At 35.0% G+C, this 14,396-nt stretch overlaps 1 protein-coding gene across 1 annotated transcript in view; it reads right to left on the bottom strand.

The window, feature by feature from the left end:
- Positions 1-315: 315 nt before the first annotated feature.
- The window catches only part of LOC133329384 (solute carrier family 53 member 1), a 31,564-nt gene continuing 17,483 nt past the window's right edge, over positions 316-14,396 (bottom strand). Inside the window, exons 4-6 of the mRNA XM_061537858.1 lie at positions 9,464-9,633; positions 6,074-6,316; positions 316-450 (exon numbers count right to left, since the gene is read on the bottom strand). Coding sequence (XP_061393842.1) covers positions 316-450; positions 6,074-6,316; positions 9,464-9,633 — 548 coding nt within the window. The remainder of the gene's footprint in view (positions 451-6,073; positions 6,317-9,463; positions 9,634-14,396) is intronic.

Raw genomic sequence — 14,396 nt, 5'->3', positions numbered from 1 at the left:
AAATCCACATAATATTTTATTCTGATCAAAGATATATATACTTTAATAATAAAAAAAGACATGTTATATTTTTTTTAATATTAATTTATTTTTAATGGCATTCATTTAAACACATTTAAAATGTTTTAGACTATAAATTTTTAACGACTTTTTCTACGCTTTTGCTTTTCAACCAAAGATAATCCACATTTAATTTTTCAGATATGTTAAAAAAATATTATTTTCTTCTCATTTTCGCGATAATTTCATACTTAATATTGCTTTATTTTAATATCATTTAAATTATTTATATTTATTTTTAATTTCTTCTGAACTTTAGGAACACAAATCATCCACAGATTCCGCTTGCAGGAGTACACGATGTTCACCTTTTTTCTTCGATGGTAGTTTCATTTTACCCCGCCTATTTACCACACCATCTTCCTCATCCATCATTCGTAGAATGGTAGTCTGTAAATAGAAACAAATTAGAGAAATACAAACGTATGTATGTACAATTAGCTAGTTACTACATAGGTATTTGTGCGTAAGTAAAAGTCTATGTACTTTGTACATAGATGCATAATTAAAAGCATAATTAGTGCTATTCCTTTTGAACATTAATAAACACTAGTTACAAACTAATATTGTAGAGTATTTTGGAATGCTGAACAGACAAAAACCTCAAAATATTCTTTTAAGTTACCAATAATGGCAATTGGCAATTATTTTGATTAGATCAAAGAGTTTGCAATTACAATATGTAAATAAATTGCTGAAGCCAAATTGGAAGGAGAATATCGGCCAATAGGAACAAGCAATTACTTAATAAAAATGTTACAGGAAGCGGATAAATTTTAGAATTGGTTTTAAAATATTCCATTTACTTTTAAATTAATATTGGTCAGTTGAAAATTATACTTGTTTAACGCGTTATTTGAGAAAATTTTTGGAAAAATATAATCTAAATTTAGAGGTCGCACATGTATTACCCTTGAGGAATTTTCATACCAAAAATTTTAGTTCATGACACGGAATACATAAAGTGCAGTACATTACCTTTGCAGTGACTTTTACAAGTTGCTATCAAGTCATGCCACAAAATAATTAAGGGCAACGCGAATATTTGGCAGAGAAAAATCAAATTAGGATTTTATTCATTTTTTTATTATAATAGCATATGCCCGCTACTTCGTTGGCGAATGTGGGATTTATATAAAAATAAATATAACATAAAACCAGTGAGCGGAGCAGTATAGTCGGACAACTACAAAGGAACTGTAACTTTCTGCGGATGTTCATTCCAAGCCTGGGCAATATTTCATGATATTTGCACCCTTTTGCCCAATTAGAGGTCAACAGCACCTCTTGCTTACACTAAAATATTTTCCGAATACTAATATTAAGTAAAGCCCTTCTAATTACTTGTCCAGATTCCCTTCTCCGTGGGTTGTGTTGTGATGTTCGGCTTATAATTGTGGCATATAGATCGATTCTAAAAAACACAAAAAATTATGTTTTTCGGTCCACTTCATACGAACATTTTTATCTGATCATCACCGAAAATTATAGGCGTTGTCTTTGACCGTAACTGGAACCTCAAGGAACATTTCCAAGCCGATATCGATATATTTCCGTCATCTAATGTGGTAATGGGTTACTAAATGATATCTCAATGCGTAAGCACCAGTAAATATTTGAGTGTAACTCCCACATCAGAGTACATACGACAATATAATTAGTATCAATTTAAAGGTCAACCACTTCTGTTGTATATACAATCAACTTCTCGGGTATATGTCCTTCAGGAGTAAATATATACGCCATAGAACACAAATTTTGTCATTTTTCACACAAAAGTCAGGGTACATTTGACCCGCTAAATATTAATCGATCTTTATCAAAACCGGCATGTTTATGCTTTGGCCCGATCCCCTTCACCTTGTAAAATTTCTCGATGTTCGGTAATTGCGGCCTCTGGAGCGACCAGAAAATCAGACAAAAATTAAGTATTTGGACCATTCCATCCCCTAAATATTAACCGATCTTTTCCAAAACAATAGGGGTCTTCATTGGCCAGAACCCATGCTACATGCAAAATTTCGTGAAGATTGGTCCACAACTGTGACCTGTATCGCATTTACAAATTATAATGGACAGACGGACGGACGGACTCACATGTCTAGATCGACTCAGCTAGTCGAGATATGACCTTAAAGGTGGGTCTAGGACCAATATTTCGCGGCGTTACAAACTCTTGGGGCTGCACAAAGCTATAATACCCTGACAACATAGTTGTGTAGAGTATAAAGAACATAATTAAAATTTAAGTACCATTTAATCTAGCTCTATACTAAATTTTGTATCATTTATTACCATTTGTACTCCTGTAATACTTATTTAAAAAAAATTAATATAGGTTCACCCAAATCAAAAATTGAGTACCAGGTAGTTCACATTAATATAATAATATAAGTACAAATTTCCATTGTACCTGGAAATCCTATTACCCAATTTCAGAGTTCCCAATTCAGAGTTCACTCTAAATCCAAATTTAGTGGCATTCAGTACATATTTCGAAAACTTCCTACATACCTCAATCCAATAACCCAACAGCGATGCATACTCCAAATTTGTGGTTTATACACTCTAAGTAATCTTAATTCCAAATTTTAGGATTAGGATGTTTCACCTAAATCCAAATTGTATCAAAATTTAGTACCATTTAGTACCCAAAAGTACAAATTACCAAAAAGTACACTCATACCCCGATCCTACACTTCAACCGTAATTTTATTTCCATATTTCATGATTCCATATCTATCGGATCACCTAAATCCAAATTATATCAAATTTAATAATATTGTATCAAATTCAGTACCATTTAGTATTCATATTTAGTACACTTGACTACCAATTTTCATACACTATCATCATACCTCAATTCTACAATGCAATAGTAATCTTATTTCAAAATTTCAGTGTTCCAGCTCTATCGGTTTACCTAAAATCAAAATTGTACCAAAAATAGTGCCATGAACTGCCTACAAAACTGGCAACATATCCCAATCCTACACTTCGATGGCAATTTTACTTTCAATTTTAAGTATTCCAGCTCGATTTGTACCTCCAAATAAAAGATGCCCATATTTCCTGAGATATAGGACTCCAAAATTTCTCGGGAGCCCTTTTATGATTCTTAAAAAAAATATATGAGTATCAACTAAAAGCGGCTGAAATGCAGGTTGTAAAAATTTAATTATCGTATCAAAAGATGTCATACTTCCTGATCCTTTCTTTCAAGTATTTTTTTTTTTATAAAAAATACATTTATTTAATTTTTTTATTTAGGGGAGAGTGGGGCACCTTTGAACACTTTTTTCCGACAAGCTTCATAAAACTTTTTATTTTATAATTTTTGTTTCCTCTAAATTTTAACTAATAGGTACATACATTACCTTTACTACCTTTGAACAAGGCTTGGTATTTTTGAACGGCATTTTTTACAGTGATTATTTTCAAATATGTATGTATTTTATTCATACATATCACAAATGCATTTATTTATTAAAAAATACATAACAAAATGTTCGAAAATGTAAAAAAATTAGATCAAAATGTATTAAAATATAAAATGACATAAAAACAAAAATTAATATGATGAAAAATGCCGTTAATTTCGTAGTGTTATTAGCTCATTTGAAATTTTGAGAAATCGAAGCCAAAAGTTAACCAAGTGAGCGGAGCAGTATAGTCGGGCGGGGCCGACCATATGATACCCTAAACAACTTTAACGAAAATCTAACTTTCGTTGGTTCTATATTCTGAGCATGAAAAATATTTTGCGATATTTGCACCCTCTTGACCGACTAGAGGTTAACAAATATTACTTATATTCAGTGCAGCCCTTCTAATTACTTGTCCGGATTCTCTTCACCGTGGGTTGTGTTGTGATATTCGGCATATAATTGTGGCCTTTTGATCGACTTAAAAAACACAAAAAAAAATTAAATTCTTCGATCCACTTCATTCCAAAATTATTATCTGATCATCACCGAAAATTATATTCGATGTCCTTGACCATAACTTTAACCTCGTGGAACATTTCAATGCGATCAGCGCTGTATTTCGGCCCTCTAGTCGGCCGACTATATGATACCCTTCACCACTTTGGGGATATTCTACATATGTATCTTTACAGATGTCGTCTTTTCGATGGAACATTGATTTCATACTTTTTAAATAGACTTTAAGCTAACTTTACGCACGCTATTTGGTATGCTTCACTGTTTAAAATATAACATCAATCAAGCAACCATTGATTATTTGGTTTACAATCAACATAGATTTATACTAATTTCAGTAAGTTTTGCCAATCGGCCTAGCTATTTTTACATTTACTTAAAATCGGACGAAAGTATATATAGGAGCTATATGCAAATCTGAACCAATTTCAAGAAAACTTGACACACACAAGGTTATAGTAACTTCAGTACATTGTACAAAATTTACATTAAATCGGACGAAAATATATATATTGGAGCTATATCTAAATCTGAACCGTTTTTCATGAAACTTAGCACACATCATTTTGGACCCAATTCAATGCCCTATGAAAAATTTCGTGCAAATCGAAAGATATATAGGGACTTTGGAGACCCATTTATTTTAAATCGGACGAAAATATATATGGGAGCTATATATAAACCTGGCCAAATTTTCTCGAAACTTGGCACACGTCATTATTGACCTAATTCATTACTTTATGCCAAATTTCGTGAAAATCGAAAGATATGTAGGCCCCATTTACATTAAATCGGACGAAAATATACACGGGAGCTATATATAAATCTAGACCGATTTTCGCGAAACTTAGCACAAATCGAAATGTCGTGCAAATTGAAAGATATTTATGGACTTTGGTGCACCATTTACTTTAAATCGGACGAAACTATATATAGGAGATATATCTCGAAACTCGGCACACATCATTCTGGACCTAATTCAGTATTCTGTGCCAAATTTCATGCAAATCGAATGATATATAGGGACGTTGGTGCACCATTTACCCTTAATCGGACGAAAATATATATGGGAGATATATCTAATCTGAACCGATTTTCTCGAAACTTGGCACACATCATTCTGTACCTAATTCAGTACTCTGTGCTAAATTTCATGCAAATCGAAAGATATAGATGGATTTTGGTGCCCCATTTACCTTAGATCGGACGATACTATATATGGGAGCTATATCTAAATCTGAACCGATTTTCTCGAAACTTGGCACACATCATTCTGGGCCTAAACGACAAAAATTTAGTATTTGGTCCATTTCATCCCCTAAATATTCACCGACCTTTACCAAAAACAATAGTGGTCTTCATTGGCCAGAGCCCATCCTACATGCAAAATCTCGTGAAGATTGGTTCCTAACTGTGGCCTGTATCGTTTTTACAAATTATAATGGACAGACGGACGGACGGACGTACACACATATCTAGATCGACTCAGCTAGTCGAGATATGACGATCGGTTTACTTAAAAGTATACTTTCGCGGCGTTACAAACTCTTGGGGTTGCACAAAGCTATAATACCCTGACAACATAGTTGTGTAGGGTATTTTTAATGGAGTTTACTGGGCATTTTATAATAACCTATTTTATAGGAAATATAAATGAAAGAAAATTAATTAGTAATGTTTGAAATGATTGTTGGAATGCAAAAAAATTGTTTAACGAAAGAAAACTATGACTGAATTCTTCCTGATCCCTTACAACCAAAAGAATAAAAGTTTACAATGACACTGCGAAAACATGGTCACCCGCGCACCATTTGTCGACAACTGAAAAAGCTAGCCAAAGTGGTTACGCAGATAGAGAACAAGATTGCCATATACGAAAATGTGGTTGCGGGTCGGAAAAATTTTAAACCGAGATTTTATGAGCCCTGTTCAAAGGTGACCAACGTTGAAAGGTGCCCCCTCTCCCCTATTTATTACTGTATTTATTTTTTTAATTTTTTATATAGCACTTAAAACTCATAAAAAAATTCTGCACTAGGAGATACATTGAAATAATATTCAATACATACCTGATCTGAACAATCCATTGGCGCCACCGAAATATCACGCACAGCACGAAATTTACCACAATTATTTAAATGTTCATTTTCGAGTCGAAAGTAATTCCAAATAAACCGCCGAAACACTTCCAATGGACTGAGCAGTGTTACCATAACATCGCCTTCCATGTAACCTGCCTCGATTAAGCTCATCGACACCGTCCAGGCGAATCGCAATATTAAATCCTCAATTATGCCAAAGTAATAGAACCACTGATTGGCACGAGTACAGGATAACAGGATGATACCGCAATGAAATAAGAAAATAAAGAATTGCAATAAGTTAAAATCAATTAATTGGTAAAAGGTTTTCAACTGTAACCTTACACGCAAATTCACACAAAGTGAAATATGCGAGTATATATATATATATGTATATATAGATGATGGCAGTAAATTCATTGGAAAAATTTAAGGCTATCATCTACAGTTTGTCAGTTATATGAATATGTGCGTGTTTATGCAGACATTTAATATGTATTGGTGTATGTATTTAATGACGAGCAATAAATTACCATTTAACAATGGTTCCTAGAAGAATATGCTGAATGCTGAAACTGTTGCTCATTTACTTTGCGGTTTCATTTTGATTGCTTCAAAATTATGTAAATTTTAAGAAATTTAATGTAGTCCAAGTATAACGATATATATATATATATATATACTACAAAAGCATACCCGCCATATATTAGGTCGCAGAAAAAGAAATCCATTATTTTTTTCGGCAGATGGCTGTACTGATAGATGTCTCGTAAAGTATTGATCAAACAATTTAAGATTTATGCTCGTTGGAAGGGTGATTTTTTTTTTTTTTTTTTTTTGCATTCAGTTGTGAGTTACAGGGTGTAAAAATGGAAGTGAACAAAAATAAAATTTAGCACATTTTACAGTATTTCTTTGACCAAGGCGAAAATGCAAGTCCAGCGGCTAAAATTGTAAATGGTGGTTTGTTTCCGATACCGTAACATCCAATTATGAGCAATATTGGTTTCATAGATTCCGTTCAGGAATTTATGATGTTAAGATGCACCTCACACGGGAAGACCGTTTGTCGAAAAATCGCAGAAATGATCGAAGTGGCACGGCATGTTAGCAGTCGTAACATCGCCCAAGAGCTAAAAATCGACCATAACTGTTGTAAACCATTTACAGCGAAAAAAGATAATCGCCCATGTGACATGTTCCGAGAGTTTTTGAATTCCCATACTTTTTTAAATTTTGTAAATGGTGTGCTCAATTTCGAGCGAAAGTGCGCTCGAAAGCATAGCTGTGTTCAATATGTTACGAAATGTGTTCAATAAAAAAACATATGTTTCATTAGAATTTGCAATTTGTTTAACAACAAAATTAAGAAAAAAATGCCTGCTGGCTTATTATTTGCCATGGTTTATACCAGAAAAAGTCTAATGATACTGGAACGTGTTAAACGACTCAACGGATATGCCTGAATCTGTGTAAGTATTTTTGATCATTATCTCCAAGGCCCTACCAATAATTTTTATAGCTTTGTATCTCTTTTCAGGATAAATAAAGAAGCATTTATGGATATTTTTAAGAGAAGTTGGTCATTTCATACACAAGGGCAGCCTGCAGTTAGCAGCTACCTTAAGATTTCTGGCTGTTGGTGGATTTCAGAGGGTAGTTGCAAATGATTTAAATATAAATATATATATATATATATATATATTTTATTAACATTTCTAATTTCCAGGGGTTATAGGCTGTGTAGATGGAACACACATGTGGTTGAACTAACCACATGAAAACTCATCTTATACTACAATAGAAAAGGATTCTTCAGTATAAATGCAATGATTGTAAGGAAAACAATGTAGATAATCGTAAAACTAATTTTTATTTTTCTGTTAGGTGTGTGAGAATTCGAGCTGTGGACAGCTGCAGACCTGGATCCAGCCATGATGGTTTTATTTGGCATATGAGTGCAGCTAGGCAGCATTAACAAAAGAGCGAATGTTATGCAAAATTGTTGGCTTCTAAGAGACAGTGGTTACGCTTTAGAAACATTTTTGATGACGCCCTATAAACGAGTGGAGCATGGAATCTGTCAACATCGATATAATAAAGTGCACACATCTGCAAGAAACACTATTAAAAGGACTATTGGAAATCTTAAAAGTAGATTTTTTATAGATTGTATTTTTATTTTGATATGGTGGTTGAGTTGCCAGATTGATCTCAAAAATGTTACGCGTTATTTTTGATAAAAGGAGCCCTTTTTTATGTTCTTTCATTTTACTATAAAAAATAATTTAAATACTGTATTTTTAAATAAACATTGTAAAAACACGTTAAATATTACTTCATCGTTCTTTTTCAACTTGTACGTGCTCAGAAAAATACGTACGATCTCATTTCATTTTCAATCCACAAGGCTATACGTGCTCGAATTATATTCCCAATATTTTTTTGGGAATTCGGAATGGAGCACACCAAATTTGGGAAAATGTTTCCCATTCGAGCAAACTCGAAATGCAGCACATGTGCGATTAATGTATTTCTTTTTCCCCAACCAATATTAAGTTTTTCCATATTCTTGACCGACAAATGGTCAATATTTTTTAAACTTATACATTTAATTTGAAGTGAATTGAAATGCCGATTTGATCAACATTAAATACGAAACCTCGTTGATAAAAACATATATCTATATAAACCTAATTATAAAATTTGTGAGTAGTTTCGAACACCTCCGCAAACCATAGGCTGAGGGTACATAGGGTATATACATGATTTACTAGATTTCCTTGAAATATTAATATTTCATGAAAATCGGATCATAATTGTGGCATATAGTGGGACTAGAAATAAACCTTTAAAGAAAAGAATTAAAGAAATTGTCCTTTTGCACCCCAACTAATTAACCGATTACTACCGCAAATTATAGATTTGGTCAGAACCCGAGTCGAAATGCAAAATTTCATGACGACCAATACTACGATGCATATTCGTTTAGTTGATTGGCTTGCTGGTTTAATATTTCGTGATAATCGAGTGAGCAAAACCATTACATTTGACCACTATTGACTACGGCCACAGGCAACATTTCAAATGTCCTTGCACATTTTAATTTATTTTTAAATATATAACTTTATACAGTTTCTTTAATCTTTTTTTCGAAATATAATAATGAAAAACGTTTATCATAATTTAACTATCAGTAGGGAGTAATTAAAATATTCAAATACTATTTGCTTCTATTTATATTTAGATTTCAAACAATCGATTTAATTCAATAACCAACCAACCACATTTTATTTAATTTAAAATTCAATTTAAGTATTGCATACTGCTGTGATTTGTCTTAATGCGATAACAAATAAATTGAATATTAACACTTACCGTTGACGAATAGACAATCTCCTCTCTTAGAAAGGTGTTATCACCAGCTTTAGCATCGAACAGACCCCAATCGAATTTTATGTCCCACGTGTAAGCATAGCAGGATGATACGATGGCAGCAAAAATCCAACAATAAAACCAAGGATTATCCCTTGAATTTGTGTATTCGGCTAGAATACAATAAATACAAAAAAATGTGTGTATTCAACTTTGCGGACCATATATGTATGTGTATATGTGCACGTTTATAGATTTTATATAACCAATAAATTATTGATAAGTTCGTATTGCAATAAATTGATAATATTAATATTAAATAAAATAAGAATATAAGATACATTATTGTTATTATTATTCGTGGCATAGAAAATCTTCTAATGGGATCCATTACCAAGAAAGCAAATTTAACGTTAACGTTATAAATGGGTTCTACAAAAACCAGTAATGAAAGATCGGTACGTTGCTAATGATATTGTCATATGAGTTTGTACTGTTTATACCCTACACAACTATGTTGTCAGGGTATTATAGCTTTGTGCAGCCCCAAAAGTTTGTAACGCCGCGAAATATTGGTCCTAGACCGACCTTTAAGTATACCGATCGTCATATCTCGACTAGCTGAGTCGATCTAGACATGTGTGTCCGTCCGTCCGTCCGTCTGTCCATTATAATTTGTAAACACGATACAGGCCACAGTTATGGACCAATCTTCACGAAATTTTGCATGTAGGTTGGGTTCTGGCCAATGAAGACCCCTATTGTTTTTGGAAAAGATCGGTTAATATTTAGGGGATGAAATGGACCAAATACTAAATTTTTGTCGGTTTTTCTGGTCGCTCCAGAGGCCGCAATAATGGCCCGAACATCGTGAAATTTTCTATGGAGAAGGGGATCGGGCCAAAGAATAAGCATGCCTGTTTTTATAGAGATCGGTCAATATTTAGCGGGTCAAATGGACCCTGACTTTTGTGTGAAAAATGACAAAATTTGTATTCTATAAGGTATATATTTACCCCTGAAGGACATACACCCGAGAAGTTTATATTATATCCAAGAGGAGTGGTTGACCTTTAAATTAAGACCAATTATATTGTTGTATGTGCTCGGATGTGGGAGTTACACCTACATATGTACAGGTATCTCCGTATTCCTATATTATTTAGTAACCCATTATCACTCTAGAGAGCGGAACTATAGAGCTGATCGCTTTGAAATGTTCCATGAGGTTCCAGTTATGGTCAAGGACAACGCCTATAATTTTTGGTGATGATCAGATAATAATTTTGGAATGAAGTGGACCGAAAACTTAATTTTTTGTGCTATTTGCCTCTAATCGGGCAAGAGGGTGCAAATATCACGAAATATTGCCCAGGCTCGGAATAAACATCCGCAGAAAATTTGAGTTCCGTGGTAGTTGTGTAGGGTATCGTATGGTCGGCCCCGTCCGACTATACTGCTCCGCTCACTGGTTTTTAGATAGCTTATTTTTATTCTTCCAAAATTGTAGACATAAACATCAAAATAAAAGTCGTTCAAAGGTGCAGCTTTTGCTCACTGTTTTCTTCGACTTCAATAATGAATTCTAGTAAGCTTTTGAACGGAGGAATTTGCCAACATTCGTACACTCGCCATAAGGATGAAACTTGTCATCAATCATTCAAAATACCAAAATTCGAGGATAATTTAATCCTCCATAAGATGGAGTGTATATTAAATTTGTCATTCCGTTGGCAACACCCCGAAATATTCAAGGGAGATTTAATAAAGTATACATATTTTCTAGATCCGAAGAAAATTCTATCTCGATTTATGTATGTCCGTCTGTTGTATTCACTATAGAGCTCGCAATATTAAAAATATAATACAGTATTTTTCGGTTAATTGACCCTACGGTTAATTGATTTCCACGCTTAATTGAACCACATGATGGGGCAACAAATATTTCATAGGAAAATACATGTAAATTTTCTCGGATAATTAAACCCTGTTAATTGATTTACCCGCTTAATTGGTTCAAAATTCATGTCATCAAAAATAAATTTCCTTTTACTTTTCACCGGTTAATTGCACAATAATAATTGAAAAATAATCTGCCATATTTTTACATACATATTAGACATAAATTGTGAAAAAGACTAGGTGGCATCTTTACTAATTCAAAACATATGTTTATTGCTAAGGAAAAACTTCGAGAAAGCGTAATTTGTATTTGACATTGGATTTTTTTAAATCATTACCAGTTTCAATTATACGCGATTGTGCCAATTTTGATGTGCAATTAACCGAAAAAATACTGTATTTGCATTAAGTTCAGCGTAAAGAGATTGAACACTTAAAAATAGGAATTAGGATTACTATTGGAGTACAGGATTGAGGTACTTATGTGTACTAAATGGCCATCATTTAACCCGAATTAAAGGTCATTGACCCCGAATTAAGGGTAGACAAAGGGGAAAAGCTAGAATTCTAAAATTCCGGATTAAAGGACACTTAATCCGGAGTAAGGGTCATAGACCCAGGATTAAGGCTTAATCCGGATTAAGGGTTCTTGACCCAGGATTAAGGGACATTTAATCCGGATTAAGCGTTAAGGCTTAATTCGGATTAAGGGCAACTTATTCCGGATTAAGGAACACTTAATCCGGATTTAGGGTTGTTGACCTAGGTTCTTAGGCTTAATCCGGATTAAGACTTAATCCGGATTAAGGGTCCTTGACCCAGGATTAAGGCTACTACGGATTAAGGGTCCTTGACCCTGGATTAAGGCTCAATCCGGGTAAAGGGTCATTTAATCCTATATTAAAGCTTACTCCAAATTTAGGGTCATTGACCCCGGATTAAAGGCCGTCATTTAACCCGAGTTAAAGGTCATTGACCCCGAATTAAGGGTAGACAAAGGGGAAGTGCTAGAATTCTGAACTTTTGGATGTGGTTCACTGATGGAAAGTTAGAAGGATGTAGATGCTCCATTTTAGATTGAGATTGAATACTTAAAAATAGGAATTAGGATTACTATTAAATGTCCTTAATCCGGATTAAGCCTCAATCCGGGGTCAAGGACCCTCAATCCGGGGTCAAGGACCCAAATATCACCAAATTTAGTACTTTTCATAAACATAAGTACGAATTTCTAAGTATCTACATCCTTCTAACTTTCCATCAGTGAACCACATCCAAAATTTCAGAATTCTAGCACTTCCCCTTTGTCTACCCTTCATTCGGGGTCAATGACCGTTAATTCGGGTTAAATGATGGCCTTTAATCCGGGGTCAATAACCTAAATTTGGAGTAAGCCTTAATAGGGATTAAATGTCCCTTAATCCGGATTAAGCCTTAATCCTGGGTCAAGGACCCTTAATCCGGGTTCAAGGACCCTTAATCCGAGTTCAAGGACCCTTAATCCGTAGTAGCCTTAATCCTGGGTCAAGGACCCTTAATCCGGATTAAGCCTTAATCCTGGGTCAAGGAACCTTTATCTGGATTAAGAGGCCCTTAATCCGGATTAAACCTTAATCCTTGGTCAAGGGCCCTTAATCCGGATTAAGCCTTAATCCTGTGTCAAGGTCCCTAAACCGGATTAAGTGTCCCTTAACCGGATTAAGTGTCTCTTAATCCGGTTTAGGGTCCTTGACCCAAGATTAAGGCTTAATCCGGATTAAGTGTCCCTTACTTGAGTACTTGACCCCGGATTAAGAGACACTTAACCCGGACTAAAGTTCCTTGACCCAGGATTAAGGCTTAATCCGGTTTAGGGACACTTAATCCGGTTTAGGGACCTTGAACCAGGATTAAGGCTTAATCCGGATTAAGGGCCCTTGACCCAGGATTAAGGTTTAATCCGGATTAAGGGCCTCTTAATCCGGATTAAGGTTCCTTGACCCAGGATTAAGGCTTAATCCGGATTAAGGGACACTTAATCCGGATTAAGCCTTAATCCTGGGTCAAGGTCCCTAAACCGGATTAAGTGTCCCTAAACCGGATTAAGTGTCGCTTAATCCGGTTTAGGGTCCTTGACCCAAGATTAAGGCTTAATCCGGATTAAGGGTCCTTGACCCAGAATTAAGGGAATTTAATCCTGATTAAGGGACACTTAATCCGGATTAAGGGTACTTGACCCCGGCTTAATCCGGATTAAGAGACACTTAACCCGGACTAAGGTTCCTTGACCCAGGATTAAGGCTTAATCCGATTTAAGGGTCCTTGACCCCGGCTTAATCCGGATTAAGCCTTAATCCTGGGTCAAGGACCCTAAACCGGATTAAGTGTCCCTTAATCCGGATTAAGTGTCTCTTAATCTGGTTTAGGGTCCTTGACCCAAGATTAAGGCTTAATCCAGGATTAAGGCTTAATCCGGATTAAGGGTCCTTGACCCAGGATTAAGGGAATTTAATCCGGATTAAGGGACACTTAATCCGGATTAAGGGTACTTGACCCAAGGTCCCTAAACCGGATTAAGTGTCCCTAAACCGGATTAAGCCTTAATCCTGGGTCAAGGAACTTTAGTGCGGGTTAAGTGTCTCTTAATCCGGGGTCAAGTACCTTTAATCCGGATTAAGTGTCCCTAAACCGGATTAAGGGTACTTGACCCCAGCTTAATCCGGATTAAGAGACACTTAACCCGGACTAAGGTTCCTTGACCCAGGATTAAGGCTTAATCCGATTTAAGGGTCCTTGACCCCGGCTTAATCCGGATTAAGCCTTAATCCTGGGTCAAGGACCCTAAACCGGATTAAGTGTCCCTTAATCCGGATTAAGTGTCTCTTAATCCGGTTTAGGGTCCTTGACCCAAGATTAAGGCTTAATCCGGATTAAGGGTCCTTGACCCAGGATTAAGGCTTAATCCGGATTAAGGGTCCTTGACCCAGGATTAAGGGAATTTAATCCGGATTAAGGGACACTTAATCCGGATTAAGGGTACTTGACCCCGGCTTAA

This window comes from Musca vetustissima, unplaced genomic scaffold (genome assembly GCF_032173495.1).
Source record: "Musca vetustissima isolate MV318-11 ecotype Yass unplaced genomic scaffold, APGP_CSIRO_Mvet_v1 utg2026, whole genome shotgun sequence".
Taxonomy (NCBI): domain Eukaryota; kingdom Metazoa; phylum Arthropoda; class Insecta; order Diptera; family Muscidae; genus Musca; species Musca vetustissima.
The sequence above is the reverse complement of the archived record's forward strand: the minus strand, read 5'-3'. Positions and strand labels throughout refer to the sequence as shown.